At 39.0% G+C, this 23309-nt stretch overlaps 1 protein-coding gene across 1 annotated transcript in view; it reads left to right on the top strand.

Moving 5' to 3' along the window:
• Positions 1-4088: 4088 nt before the first annotated feature.
• LOC137236575 (serine-rich adhesin for platelets) overlaps positions 4089-23309 on the top strand; it is a 51020-nt gene continuing 31799 nt past the window's right edge. The window contains exons 1-2 of the mRNA XM_067759335.1: positions 4089-7353; positions 7436-7572. Of these exons, the coding sequence (XP_067615436.1) occupies positions 5328-7353; positions 7436-7572 (2163 nt within the window). The 5' untranslated portion in view covers positions 4089-5327. The remainder of the gene's footprint in view (positions 7354-7435; positions 7573-23309) is intronic.

Below are 23309 nucleotides of genomic sequence, written 5' to 3'. Positions count from 1 at the left end.
TCCATACAAGCAGCGGAGATAAACGCACAAACACATGCATATATCTGAGATACTCCCAAAAGTAGGCAAGCATCTGTAGAAGTACCACTCACATATACACGCGCATGGGCTATGCGAGAAGCTCTAATAAACGTGCATCTGTAGTTATAGCTGAAAAAATTATAGCTGGTAAACGAGTAGTAAATTCTAGAAATAGAAACGCCTAGAAGTATGCGAACGAGACATTACAGAGTATAAAAGGAGTTACAGCTGAGTAATCAGTTATCAGTTTGAATTAAGCACGCTATCTGTTGAGAAGTAGAAGTGTTATTGTGAAAGTAGTCCAATAAAGACCATTTTGCGTTATTGAATATTGGAGTTTTTTCAAGGGAATTATTTCATTGATATTAGAGAAAAATTACAAAGTTAAAGACGGCGATGGTTACCAGGACATTTTTCTGAATTTCACTTCTTCATCACCTAGCTTCTCAGGAGCTGAGTATTGAACTCGAAATCTCCAATATTCATACTTTATACTAGTGTATATCCACTCAGTCATATGAATGCCCCGCTGCTCGCTTTGCAACTGGTCTCTAAGTGTTGTCTTTTTGTTGCTATTCCTTTATTCACTATTTAGGTACACACTAATTCTATATGTTTTTTAATCCTTAAGTTTGAATGTTGGAGATTTCGAGTTCAATACTCAGCGCCCAAGAAACTAGCTGATGAAGAAGTGAAATTCAAAAGCATGTCCTAGTAGTTAACCATCGCCGTTTGTAAACTTTGTAATTTTTCTCTAACATCAATAACAAAAACAATTGTATAAAGTAATTTGACAAACTTAAAGGTAAAGGCAAAGCTGCTACGGGTCACGTAAGTGGTGAGTAATTGGAACACCGGAAAAGTTCAGACCGATGTTATGGATCGCGTAGCCTTTGTATGGTATTCAGCAGGGCGGTGGTAACATGCTAGATCTTCTCATCCTTGAACCCTAGTAGAAGAAGCCGCCATGGTGTGGTGGTAGCGTGCTTCGCCGACCACACCGAAGATCCTGGGTTCACGCCTCGTACAAATCAACATCAAAATTTTAGAAACACGTTTTTTTAATTAGAAGAAATTTTTTCTAAGCAGTGTTGCCCCTAGGCAGTGATTTGGCAAGCACTCCGAGTGTTTTTCCGCCATGAAAAGCTTCTCAGTGAAAACTCATCTCCCTTGCAGGTTCCGTCCCGCCAATTTGTAGGATAAATTAAAAGCATCACGATGAAAATTGGAAGCGAAGTTCGACCTAAAATCTCTTCGGAGGCTATCGCACCTTACATTTATTCAAATTCTATGGCTTCCGAATCTGGGTTCGGATCGGTCCAGACTTATATTTTTGCAGTACGGATGGCTATTCTAATTTTAAATGGGTAACAAGGCCGTTAAAGTTGTTCAGAATCGCTTTCAGTGTAAGGCTTCGTGTTATTTCTTGGGGTTAGGTCATGCCACCCCCTCTAATACTTTACTGACTTTGTATTTTAATTAAAATGTTTTTTATGCTAAGAGGCAGGAGCGTAATAGCAGCAATTTTGAGAGTGTTTACGTTTTACGATCACAGATGATGAAAAGTGAGAGTTCTAGAAAAGAGATTGAGTGTTCTCAAAAGTTCATAAAATCTTAAGAAATCGAAAATATGCATTCGAAAACGTAACGAGCGCTAAAAACATATGTTTTACTCACATACATATTTACATATGCATAAAGAACACAAAAAAGGCATGCAAGACATGCCGAACACTCTCGACATGACCAACAATTTTTAGATACAAAAATTTGTTTTTTTAATTGAATGGGTGGCTCGAAAAACGTTGTAAGCGCCAAAAACATGGTATAATGCACTAAAATAAGAATATAAAGCGTGTAGCTATTATTATCATTATTGCCAATCCAATTTTTTGTCTTCGAAAGATTTTTGGACCTCTACGCGTTGGCGGTGGCGAGTACCGAAGAAGATTTAACGATGAGCTGTAAGAGCTTTACGCAGACATCAAGAAAGTCCACCGAATTAAAACACAGCGGTTGCGCTGGCTAGGCCATGTTATGCGAATGAAAGATGATGCTCCGTTCAAGAAAGTGATTCTATCGGAACCTGCCTATGGAAGCAGAGGTAGAGGGCGGCCCCCACTCCGTTAGAAGGTCCAGGTGGAAAACGATTTAACCTCCCTTGGTGTGACCAATTGGCGCCGGTTGGCAGAGAGAAGGAGCGACTGGCGCGCCTTGTTGGACGGTTAAGCGCCAATTAAGTAAGTAAGTAAGTATATGCAACGATATACATACAATGTATGTCATACATATATTTTCATTAAACACTATATCAAAAAAAATCTAAATAAGTTTCTGTATGTGCGTCGTTAAAAGCGTTTTTCGAGGCACCCCTTCAATTATCTTTTTTATCCACGAACTCCCACACTCAATTGCAAGGCCTGTTTTCTTTTCGACCGCATGGGCGAAATAATTTGGGCAATTCTTTCAGGTATGTAAATACACTACTTACCAGCGCTCACGTATGTACATATGCATATCCCTACAGGAAATATCAAAAGCAAATCTGCGAAGATTCTCCTGTGCTTACGTCACCGGAACTACTGACTTATGGCTTAGGTAGATACAATACGTCACTTACTCTCCGGACAAGGAAGAAACTGACAGCAATGTTGAATGTGTTTATTTTAATCGTAAACGCCAGATAGCCAACATATACGTCATCGCATCCTTCATACTTTGTTAATTTTCTACTTTTGACACGTCATTTAAGTTTAATTTTTTTTGCAATTTTAGTAAGCGTCTGTGAAAATTAAATAAAGCTATTAGTTGACTATTAATAATTTGATAATGGAATCTACAGTTTTAGTGCTAAATAAAAGTATTTACGACAGTCGTTATATGTCTCACTTTACGTCACGTACGTCAGTGGAATTGTATCTGCTGAGCTCATTATTATATCACAGGCAATGATAATTTTTGAACTATCCTAGAATGACCACCTGCGTTCTTGGAAATTCTGCGTATAAACGTTTGATGGAACCACATGGAGATATTCGGAACACTTATTTCCTACTGTATGCATAGTTCTTCTGGAGTCTGTACAGGCTATGGAACTACTTATTCACTGACTTAATGTTCAACAATAACAAGTTGCTCCAAAATTTATGTATATATCGACTTTTCCTAAAAAAAATCTATATTCTGATTTACCAATTCATGTTTTTTATGAATTGTGAATTGAAAATAAATTAAGTTAAATTAGAACCTGTTTTGTGAAAAATTAAAGTAGCACGAGGCAAATTGGATGAAAAGGTCGCCTAAATCTCTTCGGAGGTAAATAATTATTTTTTAGTCCCTAACCACACAAAATACTTTAAAAATATGCATTTTCAACGTTTTGCCTTGCGTAACTGGTCTCTTGTAAACTGTGTAAACAAACTTAATAACCACTTTATATCAAATGGTTTACACTTATGCTCAACAGCCTGAGTACAATTTACTTAAATTACTCTACTTAGATCCGTCTGCTGTGGAGCTAAATTTTATCACATATTCTAACTTTTAAGTCTTCTCTTCTCAGAGATATGAGCCACTTTGTGAGTCTAATAACGTAGGCTATGCACATGATCTTAGAAGTTTTCTGTCCACGCCTTACCTGATTGATGGATCATATGCAACTCCTGTCTCCTTTTGATTTCTTCACCCAGATTGGGACGTCTACCGTCGATTCAGCAATTGCTACGCCCTCATTTGCCAACTCATCGGCTTTTTCATTACTTTCTATCCCTCTATGAACGGGAACCCAGTATTAATATATGGTCCGGCCTAAGCGAAGTTCTTGTGTTGAAAGTAATACAGTTTAGTGCGTTGTCAAAATTTGTGTGCCAAAGTTAATCTCAGAAGCGATGGTCTAGACGTTTCTTTGATAATGACCACAAAAATTTCTCACACGCGTGTTGGCTTGGAGACACTCAGCCACACGTTTCCTTCAAGGTAAGTATCTGCTGTGCTGTCAATGATCGTCGTCGTCGTCTTACGCTATGAACGCTGCTTCAACTTTGAGAGTTTGACTGCTAATTCAGTTCGTGCGTTCGAGGATTATGTACGAGTACTCGTTATAAAATATTTACGGAAGAAAAAATTTAAAATTTTGCCGAAACCGTGAAGGGTTTTGCTGATTCGCATACTCCAAAAAATAGAAAATAATTACTTAAATAATTACGCGGTTAAAGTGATTTGAATATGAAGTGGGAGCGCTTTTCCACGTTTCGACAAAGAAAACGAAATTTATTTATGGAAAATTTATTAATATCATATAATTGCTATTGCTAAAAATATACAACAAAAAAACAAGGAGAAAACGAAGGAAGTGTGAAAGAAATATTGAAATCATATTTGAGTGTATATACTGGTAAAAAAAATTAAAAAACAAATTTAAGCGATCGCGGTGCAGGAAAAATTATTTTAGAGTTAATAAAACTTTACCAAATCGCATTTATTACGAACTCGTTACATACAAACACATTGGGGCAATTGTGGAATTAGTACAAAAAAATATCTACAAAATAGGCAAATCGGTGTTTAAAAATAGATGCGCGGCGCGCCGTTCGCAATACAGAGCAACACACCAGCATAGGCATCAACACAGCATACATCAGAGCTCACAACAGACAACACGGTACATTGGGGCAAGCGGTTAGAGGATCACAACGCTGAGAGAGAAGAGGGAGACTTCTAGAATAAGAAAAAACAAAAAACAGAAAACAAAAATAAAATTGAAAATAATCGCAAGACACTAGGGGAGCACATCCACTTGTGTAGCGCTAAGTGAGTTTATACTTAGAGCAACGCCATCGGCGCACCATTAGCACTGACTGGCGTTGCTTGATTTGCCTTTCTCATTACTTTACACATTTCACTACGGCATTTGGGGCGTTGAAGATCTTTTTCGTTGTTGTCTTTATTATCGTCGCCAGCGTCATCTTCGCAGCCGTCACAACATTGACGGAAAGATATGAAGCACACGTCGCACGATCAATAAGAGGAAACTCAAAAGAAACTCAAAAGCGTAAACCTAACATAGCATAGAGTGGCAATATAAGAGATACCGTAATATTTAGCGATCAAGCGGTAATGTGAATTGGACAGTGTTGCGCGACGCGTCCAGCTACATATAGTAGAGAATTTAACGAGTTCGTGTGTGCATCGGTAAATAAAATTACATTTTGTAGTTATTTTATGTATTATTGAATAAAAGTTAAAAACAGAAGCAGGCGCTTTTAGTGGCAATATTGAGGCCAAAAGCGTGTACGCAGCTGGCAAATATGCAAGCAGTGCCACCAAACGCCGCCTCTGCCGCCAGCACAAAAACTATAAACGCCGCCTTAACGACAAATATCGCAACCAATCCCGCAACAGCGAAAACAATACATCAAGGCAAAACTAATTCCTTTGTTGCTCCCCAACTGTATCAGACACAACAACAACAACGCCAACAACATAAAAAGCAACAAGCAACAGTTGGTGGCAGCAGCAGTCACACTCACGTACCTGACGATTCCACACGTGAAATTGAAGAGATATCAAAAAAGATTTCCGAACACGCAGACGCGCTCTATCAAACGTGGAAGAGCCGTGGTTTGGCACCCACTGAATTACTTGGTTTCTATACGCATGCAGCAGCGTCAGCTAAGACACCAACAATTGCCGATAGTGCTGCTGGCGTTACGAGTGATCTTTTTGCAGTTGCAACGGATGAGCATACAACAGAGGGTTTGCAGAAGTTGGTGAAAACATTTGTGCTAAAAGATAAAGAGCAGCGCGCAGGAAAGATCGGAGGTGGTGTTGGTAGTTGCCTAAGTGTCGGAAGGCTGGGAAGTGGAGTGGTTGGTACTGGTATTGTGGTTGGTGGAGGAGTTGGCGTAATAGCCGGCACGGGAGGAATAGGCAAAACATTTGAGCTCAACGCAGACGATACGATGGTAGGAAAGTTGAAGCCAACAACAACAACCAGCAGCACAAAGAGAGGCTTAGCAGCACAGAAATCGCCCACAACATCTTCTGCTATATTGATGAAAACAGTAGATGCGCCAGGTGTTGATTCTGTGGATGCAGTGAAGAAGAAAACTATAAAATCGAATGATAAAGCAAGTGGTGCATCAACGTCGTCTGCCAACGCCGGATGTGCGAAGTCTTCAATAGCGCTGAAAAATGAAAAACAACAACACAACACAGCTACGAGCTTAAGCAATTCAACGGCAATCAAGAGCACACAAAGTTCGGCATCTCTCACAAATTCACCGCCCAATTCTGGCACCAATGCAATTGGCCGCAGCAAGCCAAATGCTTCTAATAATGCGGCGCTGGATATCAATTTAAATGTAGATTTAAAATTAGATCTATCAGATTTATCTGAGCTGCAAACACATAATTTGCATAAAATCAAAAAATTATTGCAAGAAAGTTCACCAACTTCCACGAAAGGTAGCGCAAAGCAATCGAAGAAGGCGAGCACAAAACCAACAACTGCCGCAGATGCAGCGGCGAGTAGTCCGAATCACTCTTTGCGCCGCCCTCAGTTGACATCCAAGAACAGCAAGAGTAATGTGGCGACTGCTGACGCTGGTGTCAATAAAGCGGCTATCACATTTGGTGGTAGAGCTGGTAGAGAAGTCGGTGCGGTTGGCGGAAGTGCACTCAATGATAATATCATTAGTGTTGTAAGTAGCAACAGCGCTGATAAAAATAGTAATGTCAGCGCCAATATAAGCGCGGCGGGTGTCCCCTCCCTGACGAGCGTAAAACCGCGGAGCTCAGCACTCGGAAAATTGAGCAATTCTAAACAAGCGCCATCCACTGATAATCAATCGAATCAAAGTGTCATCGTTAAAGGTGTCAGTGGCAACAAGCTAACGAGCAAAGAAAGCAACGAAGAAAAAAGTGCAATCACAACCGCAACAACGATAACGACTTCGAGCCCGCGGACTGCGATCAGTGTCAATATCAACGGCAATAGTAATAGTGGCAGTAAAACAATTAAAGTGCCTACCCTGCATAAGGTGGATAAAAACGATAGGAACAACAACAACAATAACAGTGCTACTCAAAGCAACAACAACAATACACACATTCGTAGTGGCAGTAAGGCCGGCACTAAAAAGGATACCAACGAAACGGCTAATAGTAACGGTACAGGTGCAACGGGCACTACAACAAGTGGCGCCACGGGTGAGACCGGTATGTCAGATATGCCTGCAACGGCAATCCCAGCAACTACAAACACAACCACAACACCATCAAAATTTACCAAAACCGGCGCACGTCCATTGTCCAATGGACAAGATAAATATGGTAATATGTTATGAGAGAGTTTATGTCAAATAAAAAGCAGTTATTTAACAACTCACTATTTCTCTGATCAACAACTTTATAGTGGGTCGCCCCATCTTGACACGCGGCTCAGTAGCAGAGCGTGTTCTCATGTTCGAGAAATGTCCGGATGTACGTAACTCATTTTTGAATATAAAACGGCCCGATCAAGTTGATGCGCCACCAAAAAGCCTACTCAAGGTGAGTATACAAATAGAAATAGAATGAGAAGTTTTTTTATGGATGCTAATTTTAAAATCGGTTATCGCGCTGTGTGCTTACTGTCATGCCAAAGGCCCACTCGTCGCTCAGGTGGCAGCAAAGAAGAAAATATGAAAAATAACGTCTAGTAACAGATTTTCAGATATTTTTATTGCTTTTAACGCTATATTGCAAAACGGTTACCTAATACATCGACGAAAAACAAAAACAATAGCAACACCACTCAGTTGCTGGGTGATGATATAAAGAGCGGTGTGTGATCTGGGGTGGCGTACGAAATGCATAAAATGGCCAATAAATCAGAAAGTTACACTATGTAGCAGAATGTGAAAAATGACCATGCCGTTGGGGGAAAAAAGCCAGAGCTGGCAATCTCCGCATGACATATCAACCAAAAACAAATGAACGGTGGCTCCTTTATGGCAACGCTGCGTGCTTTTACGCCTTGGTTGATATCTGACTTTTTTTGGAGCTAACTGAGAGTGAGTTATTTTCGGTATTCCCGAAAACCAGTATTTGAACTGTTAGCTTCTTTTCAGAAATTGACAGCTGTAAGGTACGTTTGTGGTGAATGAATATCCGAACTTTCTCTTATCATTTCTGAACTGTCGAAATAAACTTGATGTTGAAGGGCAATATTTGATTGGCCTTGTTGACGATTTTGCGGGAACCAGGATCAGCATCCTCCCTCAATGCTTCGTTGTTGCCTTCGTGCAAGAGGGCAGAGTGTCCCCTCCATAATGTAAGCATTCTCTAGACATCGACTACCAGGCTACCATTTCCTTTGGGAATTCACCCCAGGATTGAACATTTCCGCCTTTCGCCGAATTTGTTGATCAAATCGGACGCTAGTACCTCAAGCTCTTCACACTCACGTCTTCTGCGTCAACCTTTTGTAACTTAAAAAGACGCCTCGCTCCCTTCTTTAACTTGCGGCAGCTTTCACACACTCCTTTCGTTGCATTTTTAACACGCTTTTATTAGCTTGGCCTGTATGTAGCGGAATCTTTGAGCTTAATTTTCACCGGTTTCTAGAAGTCTGATTAATTTGAAACTTTGCATACGTATCAAGGACCGATGACAATGCATTAATGTGATAGTGTGGTGACATAAGGTCAACGGTCATAAGGTCAATTGGCCTTACTACCACTTTGAATGGCCATAAGTTTGATTGAAACTTTGCACACGTATCAAAGCTCGATGACAATGCAATAATGTGATGGTGGGTTGACATAAGGTTAACGGACATAAGGTCAATTGAACTTACGACCAGCCCAAATGGTCATAGATTTTATACCTTGCACATAATGCGAAAAACGCATTCCTTTATTAATGATAGAAGTGGATGCATGGCACATCTACGAAAGAGCATACTGGAGCCCTTTTTTAACACGCTTTTATTAGCTTGGCCTGTATGTAGCGGAATCTTTGAGCTTAATTTTTACCGGTTTCTAGAAGTCTGATTAATTTGAAACTTTGCATACGTATCTAGGACCGATGAAAATGCATTAATGTGATGGTGTGGTGACATAAGGTCAACGACCATAAGGTCAATTGGCCTTATTACCACTTTGAGTGGCCATAAGTTTGATTGAAACTTTGCACACGTATCAAATACCGATGACAATGCATTAATGTGATGGTGTGGTGACATAAGGTCAACGGCCATAAGGTCAGTTGGCCTTATTACCTCTTTGAATGGCCATAAGTTTGGTTGAAACTTTGCACACATATCAAGGCTCGATGACAATGCATTAATATGATGGTGTGTTGATTGAAACTTTGCACACGTATCAAGGGTCGATGACAATGCATTAATGTGATGGTGTGGTAAGATAAGCTCAACGGCCATAAGGTCAATTGGCCTTATTACCACTTTGAATAGCCATAAGTTTGATTGAAACTTTGCACACGTATCAAGGCTCGATGACAATGCAATAATGTGATGGCGGGTTGACATAAGGTTAACGGACATAAGGGCAATTGAACTTATGACCACCCCAAATGGCCATAGATTTGAAACCTTGCACATAATGCGAAAAACGCATTCCTTTATTAATGTTAGAAGTGGATGCATGGCACATCTACGAAAGAGTATACTGGAGCCCTTTTTAACACGCTTTTATTAGCTTGGCCTGTATATAGCGGAATTTTTTAGCTTAATTTTCACCGGTTTCTAGAAGTCTGATTAATTTCAAACTTTGCATACGTATCAAGGACCGATCACAATGCATTAATGTGATGGTGTGGTGACATAAGGTCAACGGCCATAAGGTCAATTGGCCTTATTACCTCTTTGAATGGCCATAAGTTTGATTGAAACTTTGCACACATATCAAGGCTCGATGACAATGCATTAATATGATGGTGTGTTGACATAAGGTCAACGGCCATAAGGTCAATTGGCCTTATTACCACTTTGAATGGCCATAAGTTTGATTGAAACTTTGCACACGTATCAAGGGTCAATGACAATGCATTAATGTGATGGTGTGGTAACATAACGTCAACTGCCATAAGGTCAATTGGCCTTATTACCACTTTGAATGGCCATAAGTTTGATTGAAACTTTGCACACGTATCAAGGCTCGATGACAATGCAATAATGTGATGGTGGGTTGACATAAGGTTAACGGACATAAGGTCAATTGAACTTATGACCACCCCAAATGGCCATAGATTTGAAACCTTGCACATAATGCGAAAAACGCATTCCTTTATTAATGATAGAAGTGGATGTATGGCACATCTACGAAAGAGCATACTGGAGCCCTTTTTAACACGCTTTTATTAGCTTGGCCTGTATGTAGCGGAACATTTGAGCTTAATTTTCACCGTTTTCTGGAAGTCTGATTAATTTGAAACTTTGCATACGTATCAAGGACCGATGACAATGCATTAATGTGATGGTGTGGTGATATAAGGTCAACGGCCATGAGGTCAATTGGCCTTATTACCACCTTGAATGGCCATAAGTTTGATTGAAACTTTGCACACGTATCAAGGGTCGATGACAATAAATTAGTGTGATGGTGTGGTAAGATAAGGTCAACGGCCATAAGGTCAATTGGCCTTATTACCACCTTGAATGGCCATAAGTTTGATTGAAACTTTGCACACGTATCAAGGCTCGATGACAATGCAATAATGTGATGGTGGGTTGACATAAGGTTAACGTACATAAGGTCAATTGAACTTATGACCACCCCAAATGGCCATAGAATTGAAACCTTGCACATAATGTGAAAAACGCATTCCTTTATTAAAGATAGAAGTGGATGCATGGCACATCTACGAAAGAGCATACTGGAGCCCTTTTTTAACACGCTTTTATTAGCTTGGCCTGTATGTAACGGAATCTTTGAGCTTAATTTTCACCGGTTTCTAGAAGTCTGTTTAATTTGAAACTTTGCATACGTTTCAAGAACCGATGACAATGCATTAATGAGATGGTGAAGTGACATAAGGTCAACGGCCATAAGGTCAATTGGCCTTATTACCACTTTGAATGGCCATAAGTTTGATTGAAACTTTGCACACATATCAAGGCTCGATGACAATGCATTAATATGATGGTGTATTGACATAAGGTCAACGGCCATAAGGTCAATTGGCCTTATTACCACTTTGAATGGCCATAGGTTTGATCTGCCGACTCTTGGCAATTTCGGCGAAAGACCGCGTCCAGCCTCCCTGCGTCTTGGCCCTTTTCGGTGCCGTGGCGTTGGATTCATCCATGGACCGTGGCGTTTCGAAGTTTCATCACTCTCGACTAAAACTTTTAAAATTATTTGAACTAAAAAATTAAAAATAAATAATAGTTTAAAAAAACTAAAAAAAACAAGCTTTTATAGCAAACCGAACTAAAAAATAGAAAATAAATTTCAATTAAAGAGAGTTTATATAACAGTAGTAGAAGGTTAAACAATCGTTTATAGTTAATCACCTCAAAATAAAATTATAATAAAATTTAAGTTATTAATAGATTAATTTAATTCAGAGTAAAAATCATGGGTTGCATTTAACTACATTTCATATCTTTCCCCTCAGGTAGTTGCCAATAGAATGATTGTAACATTCAATATCAAGCACCCCACGCTTTTTACTGTGAATTAAATTATTCTGTTAATAACTTAAATTTTATTATAAGTTTATTTTGAGGTGATTAACTATAAACGATTGTTTAACCTTCTTCTACTGTTATATAAACTCTTTTTAATTGAAATTTATTTTCTACTTGTTAGTTCGGTTTGCTATAAAAGCGTGTTTTTTTAGTTTTTTTAAACTATTATTTATTAGATTTGGCATTTCTTGCCGTACCTGATGCTCCAATTCCAACATTTTTTTGGCGTCGGTTCGAAGTGCTTTTAGAGAGCTACTATAATGTATGAATCCGACTCGATGTAAGGACCTCGAGTCTAAAACACTGTAGGCAAGCCGTCCTCTAATCGCGTTGTAGGAAGTAAAACTTGGAAGTAAAAAAAACGTAGGACAGAACAATGTAAATGCGAGGAGTTTTAGGAATGGCTGTTAGGAATAATGCCCAAAAATTCTACCACGAAATTCGATGGAGCGAGGAAGGTTTCAAGACCGGCACAGACTCCTGTAGGAGTAACAACGGTGAGATACCGAGTGTGCTTAACTTATCCTCATCGTTAGTTAGCGAGAGAGAAGTCAAATCCGATACCCCAAACGGTGATGACAGTATACATGTTCCGCCAGCCAACTATGAGGAAGTAACAATGGCAATATCTCGGTTAGAGACTAAGCGCTAGGTCACGACGGAATAGCCGCCGAACAGTTCAAGCACGAAGCTGAAATATTGGTAAAGAGCATTCAACAACTCACATGGAAAATATGATCGGATGACCGCACGCCTCCAGACTGGAATTTAAAGTGATCTTCCAAATCCACAGGAAAGGGGATCCTGCAAACCGCACTAATTAACGCGGAATCAGCCTGCTCAATGTCAAGCGCGAAGAGCACATGCTGTGTTCATGTCCCACACTCGCGAGGTTTAGGCTCAAGCTACTAAGGACAACAGAGCTTTTATTATTTGCCAAGAGCACGGAATTATTTTTTAACATAAGCCCTGGTTCTTGATATATGCTGCTGGGTTCCTCTGGGGGGATCACCGTGGTATGGATGCTCTTTCGAGATTTTATCGATATGTTCTCTTCGATAAAAGTAGCTCCACAACCTCTAACGGTGTTGGCTGTAGGCTATTTATTGTAGGGACCTAATATCGACCTCCGTAAGTAAATACACATGTAAATTATAAAACGTCAAGAGTGTACCCAAAGCACATATTATGTGGGAGGAATCTTTTTGCCGATTAACCCTTAAGTAATGAGTGCTGAGATATTAACAGGTTTTCTGGTGGATAAGATTTTCAATATGCACACCCAACGGCCTTTTGAATAGAAGGAACGGCGGCTTGACATGGGTTACCCAGAGTCTTCGTGATGGTAAGACTATAATTGCCTAAATTCAAATTTGCTTTGCAGTAAAGAGGTGACCCAGTTTTGAAGTTGGTGAGCCCATTACATATATCATATCAGACATGTTATAGTTAGACAGTGTTTTTGCGAGATCATTGATTGATTTTTCTATAGCATTTTATTTAGAGCACAGTGTAATTTACGCGAACCGTAATTGCATATCAAACGTTTACCGACAATTTTTTAAGGTTACCGCCACAAAGTCGCTACGACTCTTGCAGCTTTTTGCCAAGTTGGAAACAAAAACACAAAGAGTTACATTTGCGAAATATGCAAAGTGTAAAGAAAGCAAAAGTAATTAATTTGCATCTTCGTTGTGACGATTGATTGATTTTATTCGATCCTCTTTTGTTGATATTCGCTTCCGATCATAGTGGATAGCGGCTATTGCATGGTTTTTCTCTTTGGTCACAACACAATACGCAAACACTAAAGGCAACTCGGTAGACAGGGCACTGCATAGGGTGATTATAAGCAAAGACAAAACATTGGAAAATATGAAGTGCGTCTTTGAAGTCTTCTTGGGCATTGCCAGGGCTTTCAAAAATGTCTCTGTTTAGGCGATCATTGGAGTATCCAGCCCTTACCAGCTGGATGGGCTGCATACTTAATAGCAGGAATATTACTTCGCAACGTGGGTGTATTAGGTCATCAAATCAGTGGAAAGTGGCATGGCACAGGTCGGAGTATTATCCCCTCTGGACATTGGTTAACAATCAATTGCTCTGGCAATTCAATGAGGGACCCTTCAAACGTACGGCGTACGCAGTTGACGTTACAGTTACCATAAATGGAAAGTTCCTTCTAACAATCAGCTCTTTGATGGGCATTTAGTGCCGGGTTGAGCGTCAAAGCGAAGAAGACGGATATGATCTTGTTTACTGAGGGGTATAAGGTCCCTTAGGCTATGCCTAAGCTCGGAGGGCGAACCCAGACCCTGACAGGAGAAATGTTTTACAAAATATATCACTAAGCGATACTACCATCACTAAGCCGATACTAAGCAGTATGTACGTAAACAAATCAATCATCATCTACACACATGCATACAAGGCAACGGAGAGATACTCATAAACACATGTAATCATCAGCCGAAGTAGTACTCACATATACACACGCATATGCCTATGCTAGAGGCTATAAACTACAAATACACCGGCATATAGCTGGTAACCAAATAGAATATTCTAGAAGGAGAAACGTGTACACAAGGCAACAGAAAGTATAAAAGCAGAGCAAACTGAGTAGTCAGTAATCAGTTTGATTTAAGCACCCTATTGGTTGCGAAGTATAAATGTTATTGTGAAGTACTTTCAAAGTAGTCTAATAAAGACCATTTTGCATTATTGCATATTGGAGTTATTTATTCAGCAATTTAGCGATAAGAACGTTAGTACAATGTGTAAAATAAGAAGAGTTTCCCTAAATTCGTTACAATACTATGCTATACATAATATAATCTGTGGAAAAATGGCTAAGCTGAAATATTTTGATATTTCCAATACAGATATTTACGGAGTGATTCGGTACTATCGAAAAATGAGATATAATCGTGTTACAAGCAGCATGCTGAATATCGGTCATGTTCGAAACCAACGAAATAGTACCAACAAAAAAAATAAATCTAAATTGCAATTTTTACACTAGTTCAGAACTATCGGAAAGGTGCCAATAAAATATCAAGTTCTAAAGGGGAAATTTGTATCAAGCTCGAAACTACAGAAAAGTAATGCAGCGGGAACAAATTCCAGGGCCTGGGACTTCGTCACTTTAAATTCGATAGTTAAAAGCATGTAAAAGAGATAAAGGGCTAACTAGTAGTGGTTCTTAATGAACTAGAAGCGCGCCGGTTTCGAACATGAGGTTTTCTCTACTGGGGAGTGGCACAGCTATCAGATCATGAAGCAGCAAGTAGCAAGGTCCTACAGTGCTTCGAGTATTTGCCAAGAGTAAGGAGTTATTTTATAACATTGTTTCTGATACAGTTTTTTCAGTTTTGTCGTTGAGCAAACTGTTTGGCCTTATTTAGTCTATGTGAGGCTCTCACGGATCGGTCAGTTTAACCTAACCTAATATCCTGGCTTAACAACAACTACTCATCGTGTCATGATGTACTGTCGTTTCAGCATTTCAAATAAAGGGGAATAGTTTAAGGCGCTTTAAGGTTTATAAGAAAAATTATCCCGTGCCACTTATAGTGAAGTCATTCCTTTATTATGATATATCATAATATTTTATCTAGCGTATTCTGTAAAAGAGGCGTGTCGACCTCTTGAGCGTGGCTTCTAACGTGGTAAGTCTATGTCGGACCATACTTTCACAACACTTAACTTACTTAATTGGCGCTTAACCGTGGCTTCTCTCTGCCAACCGGCGCTAATTAGTCACACCAAGGCAGTTTAAATCGTTTTCCACCTAGTCCTTCCAGCGGAGTGGGGGCCGCCCTACCTGTGCTTCCATAGGCGATAGAAACACTTTCTTGGTCGGAGTGTCATCTTTCATTCGCATAACATGGCCTAGCCAGCGCAGTCGCTGCGTTTTAATCCGCTGGACTATGTTGATGTCTGCGTAGAGCTCGTACAGCTCATCGTTAAACCTTCTTCGGTACTCGCCATCGCCAACGCGTAGAGGTTTATAAATCTTTCGAAGAACTTTTATCTCGAACACTCCCAGAGCCTTTCATCTGATGTTGGCATGGTCCATGCTTCTGCACCATATAGCAGGACGGGAACGACTTAAAATCGGCGAAGAGGTGATGTGTGTCGATTATTTTATCGCGGGTTTTTTCCATGATTTGGCGCATTGTGAAAATCTGGTCGATGGTAGATTTACCAGGTCTGAAGCCGACTGATGCGATATTAAAAAAGCTGATTCCGCGATAGTTGGTGCAGTTTGCTGTATACCCCTTTTTGTGGACTGGGCAAAGAACACAGATTTTCAAAACACACTGTATCTTAATAAAGACCATTAAGAAGAGACCGCATAGCAATTCATTATCTTTTGTTCGATCTCGAAAGCGTTTCGATATGTCGACATCTCTAGGGTTGGCTTGCTCACAAAAATTTTGCGAAACCAACTAATGCGCTCGGGCTTCATGGCTTCTATAACCCAATTGATAGCCTCAGCAATGCGATGCGAATCCTGTTACAAGTATTAATTTATATGCACATGTTTAGCAGGCGATCATCTGGCGACAAAATTTCCTCAAATAAGATGAAAGTGGGATTACCTAGATTCAATCTTGCCTACAAAGGTTACTTTGGACCAGGAATTGCCGATAACGATTATTTCATATGTAGAGTACCAGAGCTTAATATAAACCACATCATAGATGAGGTGCACATCGTAACCAGATCAGATGAAGATCAGTATGATATCATATAATATCATCAGATATTAAATATATAATTAAAAATTATAATAAATACAATGAGTTTTCAAGCAAATATAAAATTAAAGAAGTAAAGTCTTATCTCCAGGAGTAAAAATTATTAACGTTAAGAACGTCAAATTAAAGTTAATTTAAGTTAATTTGACGAATATAATAATAAACGAAACGAAATGACTTTGTTTCGTTTATTAACGTTGATTATCGTAACGAAATGATATCGCTTCGTTGGTTAAGCATGCCTGATGGACGTTGGCATTATTAGAAGAGATGATCAAAATAATATACAAGATAAAAGTTTTCCGGATCGTTGTACCGATCACTAAAAAAAAAATTCAGAACAAGGTAAATGGAAAGATTATTCGTTACAACAAACAAGTGTATGAAAATACTCTCAGGTAGTTATTACCATCGACAGCCTCTGCTAGCGTTATAATAAAGAAGTCCTACTGCGTTCGAAAAACGGTTGATGAATGATTTCTACACCGTTACTGTTTTCATATTACGTCAGTTATTAATGACTTCTACTTTTAAAATTCAATTCTTAGTATCTAAAAACTGTTTTCTTTGTCACAGTTATTTCCCAGCCTCTTTGTAAAAATAAATTGAAACCTGTATGTAAGCATGCACCACTTAAAGAAATTTATTTACATTTGATTTATTGCAAATTTGTTTTATCAAAATTTTTCTAGTACAGTACAAAGTTTTGTAATTTCTCTATATAAGTCATCACCATCAGCATTAAACGATCGCCAGTCAATAGTAAACACCCACAACACCTCCCACGCAGATTTCTGTCTTTTATATATAGTAAAGGCCACCGTGGTGTGATGGTAGCGTGCTCCGCCTATCACACCGTATGCCCTGGGTTCAACTCCCGGGCAAAGCAACATCAAAATTTTTAGAAATAAGGTTTTTCAATTAGAGGAAAATTTTTCTAAGCGGGGTCGCCCCTCGGCAGTGTTTGGCAAGCGCTCCGGGTGTATTTCTGCCATGAAAAGCTCTCAGTGAAAACTCATCTGCCTTGCAGATGCCGTTCGGAGTCGGCATAAAGCATGTAGGTCCCGTCCGGCCAATTTGTAGGGAAAATCAAGAGGAGCACGACGCAAATTGGAAGAGAACCTCGGCCTTAGATCTCTTCGGAGGTTATCGCGCCTTACATTAATTTTTTTGTTTTTTTTTAAAGGCCACGTGTATTTATGAATATAACTGTAAATAGTCTTAGCGGTGGCGTAGCCGCTGGGAAGGTGATTAGAGGGAATTTAACCTCTCTCATATATGAACTGTTATGATTCGTTCTTAATGTACGGCGCATAACTTCTCGGCCTTGAATGATGAAGGACAACGTTTACACTTTAATATTCTCCCACACCAGCTCACACATATTTCTTGAATTTATAGACTTACTAGCAGACCCGTCAGACATTGTTCTGCCCTAAATTTGGTCTATCTGCATACATTTTAATAAGCTTTTTCCGTCTAGCCCTGCCCTCCCCCCTCTTCACTTTTTCTTAATCCTTTTATTCTCTCCTCCCTCCGTCTTTTTCGCTTCATCTATCTCTATCTTCGTCTCACTCTATCTCTTTGTCAGTCTCCTTCCGTCTTTTCTCTTCTCTGAAGTTTTTCCCATTCTTCTTCATCACTTATTGCCAATGCCAGAGGGTGGTATGTATTTTGTTCCAGTCCCATTCCGAGTCCCAGTCCCACTCTGAGTCTCTAAGTCGAATATCACAATGAAAATTACTTTAAATCTCTCAGCAACAGCTTTCATTTGATATCCATATTACAGACACATTCTAGGGGTATCCGGGTCCAGGTTTTGGCCTATATCTCGAGACCCTAGTCACCCAGGGGTATACAGATTACTCTGTACTAAAGCACACATCAACAGCTTCAATTTGATACCCATAATGTAAAACCACATCGTAGTGTTACCCTGGTCCACGTTTTGGCCTATATTTCGAGACCATAGTCACCAATAGGTATGAAAACTTCCCTGTACTAAAGCTCTCATCAACAGCTTTCATTTGTTATCCATATTCTATAAACACATTCTAGGAGCACCCGCGTCCACGTTTTGGCCTATATCTCGAGACCCTAGTCACCCAGGGGTATAACGATTACTCTGTACTAAAGCACACATCAACAGCTTCAATTTGATACCCATAACGTAAAAACACATTCTAGTGCTAGCCTGATCCACGTTTTGGCCTATATCTCGAGACCCTAGTCACAAATAAATAGGTATGAAAATTATCATGTACTAAAGCACTCAACAACTTTCATTTGTTATCCATGTTGTATTACCACTTTCCAGGGGTACCCGGGTCCACGTTCTGGCCTCGATCTCGAGACCCTAGTCACCAATAGGTATGAAAACTACCCTGTACTGAAGCACTCATCAGCAGCTTTTATTTGTTATCCATATTCTGTAAACACATTCTAGGGGTACCCGCGTCCACGTTTTGGCCTATATCTCGAGACCCGAGTCACCCACGGGTACGAAAAATACCCCGTATCAAAGTACTCATAAACAGCTTACATTTGATACCCATATTGGACAAACATATCCCAGGATTACCCAAGCCCACGTTTTGATCTCAAGACCCTAGCCAGAACGGGATAAAAACTATCCTATGTCTGTCTCCTGGTTCTAAGCTACCCCTCCACTAATTTTCAGCCAAATCTGTTCATCCGTTCTTGAGTATAAATAGTGTAACTAACATCAATTTCTTTTATACATATACATCACATTAGAAACTTCAAAAATAACAGCATTTCTCCACTATTTAATGGATGTTATTATACATATAAACCTTCCCCTTAAATCACTCTATCTACTAAAAAAAAAAGCGCATCAAAATCCGTTGCGTAATTTTAAAGGTTTGAGCATTCAAATGGACATAGGGCAGAAAAAGCGACTCTGTTTTATACTACGTAGTGATAGTGATACATGCATGCATGGGGATTCAAGGGGTTGTGTAGCGCAATATATAGCTTCTCCAACCCAATTGTCAACCTCACCTTCGAGCGGCGAATCCCGTTTCACTAACAGACGAGGCTCTGGCAACCCCAAGCTCCTCATGGAACTTGGGGTGGGGAGGGAGGGATGGCCTGAAGGTTTAATGTGGCCATATAAATCGTTCCCGAGATGGTCGGGCCAGCACCTTAATGGTGCTGTGTTACCGGAGCGTATCGGATCTGTATCCGACAAAGGACCATCACATCGATAACACTCCCCAAAGCCTTCGGGGAGTAACCTAATCGCTACAACAACAACAACATAGTGATACATGCAAAAATACCAAAAAATAAAACTTTTGTTTAAGAATTTTAAGGAAATGGTCAATATTTTTAACGAAAGAGTATTTTTCGAGAGATGTATGCATTCTTAACCATTTATTATTATTTGTGTATGTACATACATATGTATGTCAAGCTGATATGAAAACAAACACATACCTATAAACCTACGGCCGAAGTTAAATAACGCAGCGAATGCTATGTGTATATACGTATGTGTCGCATCATGCCTCACTCTAAAGTAATTTGCTCGCACAGTTGACACCGAACAATCACACACACGAAGTTTTTGGTAAAAATGTTACTTTTGTTTAAACAATTTGGCTGATATAAGAAAGGAATCAAGTACTTTTTTTTGATGCAGAACGAAGGTAAATATTTCAAAGTTTTACTGAAAAGTAGTAGTAGCCATCATCAGTGTCGATTTTCGTTCTGATCTGTTGTTGTCGTTTGTCTTGTATTTATAGTTCGTAGGTACATGATAAGGTATTGTCATAATCGATGTTTGTGTATAATTGTGTGTATGTGCTGTGTGTTCATTCAGAACCGAGGGTGGTTTTTACTGATCGATTTGTGTGGCTGACTGAGGCAGGTAAAAGTTAGTAATTCTAGTCGTTTGACCTTCTTTGTGGATTTTTTGCGTTAGTGAGTTTAATGTTTTGTGTTTATTTGTTGTTGTGTTTGTCTGTAGTACCTGTGTGATTACTTTGTTTCTTATAAACAAGTTTTAAAGGCTCAAATATTGTGTCAGAAATTGTGTTTATCTGTTCGGTTATTATTCTACCGTCGAATGTTTTCTGTTTGTAGATTTCCATGTTTTCGAGTACGTTGAGACGGCGGCCTTTTGCTTGTATGTGAAGGACCCTAACTGGTTTATTGATTTCTGCTAGGGAACATTAATTTTCGACCATGTGATTCGCGAAGTTAGACTCTGGTATAATGTTATAAAGGCAGATACCATTAAATTTAAAGATTTACATATGGAAGTAGGACATAATAAAGAGCTTGCGTCCAGGACAAAAATTAGAACGTTACAGTTTTTTAGTTGACACTTAATAAGACTCTTAACAAAAAAACTTCCCTGACATAAAAAAATTACGTAGGGTAGATGTGTTAAATTTCAGATCAGACTTTGTTTTTACGAAAAATATCAAAAACAAAGTTTTGTGCTCAAAGTGGAATCATAACTTGCAAACTTTTCTAGTTTCGAAACTATTCGTCATATTTTTTCCTCTACAACGCTATTTTTTTTGCAAAACCTGTTTTCTTGCAGATTTCCACAAATATTGATCTCTTACATAGCTCGAACATCAAACTTGCCAAATTAGGCACCATATAAGAGGTGCACGAAAAACGCAGCTGATTATTGTTAGTTTCCGATTGTCACCGCCGAATGTTATATATATTGGCGCGTTTCTACCATTTGGACTAGATTATCTAGCCCGTTGAAAATTGTTCCGATATGGTCGAAAGGGATAACAACGGAAGTACAAGCTTTAATAACAATCCGAATGCAAAATTTAACTTTTTAACTATTCCAAATTTATTTTAAACCAGGAAGTCTAAGTTCGGGCGAAGCCGAATATAATATACCCAGCTGTGTGCGCTCATATACATATATATAATCGGGATACGAAAATATCAGGAACGTTAACTGATATGAAAGCTGAAGTATACTACTCATACATATGCAAATATCGATTTCGGTAAGAAGCTATAAAACAGTAACTGTCAAAGAAACAATGATCTTGCCAAATCTCGTTAAATCGGGCCGGGCCGCGTTTTACTTGACTTTGGTATCGAAAGTTTTGTGAAGATCTGTAATGTCAATGTAGTTACGTGCCACATATATAATGTACATGTCTGGGCATCTGGAGTCGGATTAACCGCCAACGGAAAAAACCCGATCGAGTATTATTTACTAGAAAATATAAGGTCCCTAATTGGATTAAGCTTAAGCTCGGAGGGGTAACCCCATAAGAAAAATAAAGCACAATGTATATAGGAGTTAAGTGTGAGCTGAAGGATGAGACGGTTGGGCACGTTCTGTGTTCGTGTTTCTCGCAGGTTTATTAGGGGTGGTTGCCACAACTCGAGGCAACAATCGGGCACTACCTGTGTGTATGCCCAGCTCTAGCACACACTATGTTCTTAACTATGGGCAGTTATCTACTCCCATAATTAAAGGAAGCAGATAAATGCTCTGTAAAAGATATCAGCAGGTCCATTGTCCGCACCAAATGGTTCGAAAGGAGTACTGACTAGCCATACTTAATCAGTAGCAATTGGTTCCAGGAGAAATGTGCATCAAAACGGCGCCCCGTGCGTTACTCAGGCTCGGATCTTTTTTGGTATCCGGGCGGAACAGCTACCAATCAACCAAGCGAGCTGAATTTCGCATCATCAAAGCAGTTTTTATAGCATTCGAAAAAGACTTTTGTGATTTTTCAAGCTTTTTCTTCTAGTCAAACAGAAAATATGAATTTTTGAAAAAATCAGCACATTTTTTGGGTAACTTGGTGGATCAACTTTGTTAATTTTATTGAATTTTTTTAATTAAAATTACAACGAGAGAATGCCTATTTAAGGAAAGTTATTGCTAAGCGCAATAGAGGGTCAAAAAGGAAGAATTATTTTGATAATAGGCAAGATAACAAAAAAACATGTTACGAGAAAATAAGAAGAAAACGCCAAATATATCTCCAAAAATTTATTCCATACAGTTAACATGGAAAAGTATTTTAAAGAAAGCTCGATCTCTAGCAAGATGATTGTTTTTTTCTCTCCTCAAAAGTTACGATTTTGCCGCTCAAAACGTTATTTGCAAATATCCTTCGTTGGTAGAAATAATTAAGTAAAAATAACTTTTCACTACCATTAAGAAATTTAGTAGCAGCGGAGTACGTCGTGAAATTAAAATGTTGTGCATTAATATTAATTGTGCATAAAACGCTTATCCTCGCTTAGATAATACTTAGGAGACCCATCTAGCGGAGTGGTTAAATAACTAGCTACAGAACAGGGTCTACCTCAAACGTATAATAAACAATTTGGCTGAACCCCTTCCCAATTCCTGTCTATGGTACTCTGCGAAAAATCACTCAATCGAAATTTTCTTTATCGTTTTTAGAATATATATTTTTGGCTATTGGTTTATTTATACAATGTATAATATACATATTTATGTGTGTAGGTTTGTACGCCCATTATTTACGCTATTTGTTTCTTTACTCCTCAATTGATAGCGGTCGTACTTTTGTTTGCGAGTAAATTTAAAATGTATTTTGTTGTTTTTGTATTTTCACAATATTTTTAGTTGTGACGTTTCAAAGTAAATACCTACATACATACATATCGTTAGCTTAATGTGAAAATGTGCTAAGTGACTTTTTTTGAAAAATTGTATTTTAATGCAGTTTTAAAACTGAATTCAAAATACATCGATCACAAAAAAAAATATATTTAAATTTTTCATTTTTGCGTGCTGTGGGCAATGATGTGTAAATGTGCTAAGTCGTTAGCTG

Source organism: Eurosta solidaginis, chromosome 1 (assembly GCF_040869045.1).
Source record: "Eurosta solidaginis isolate ZX-2024a chromosome 1, ASM4086904v1, whole genome shotgun sequence".
Taxonomy (NCBI): domain Eukaryota; kingdom Metazoa; phylum Arthropoda; class Insecta; order Diptera; family Tephritidae; genus Eurosta; species Eurosta solidaginis.
Note: the sequence above shows the minus strand (reverse complement) of the source record. Positions and strands in the feature narration are given on the sequence as shown.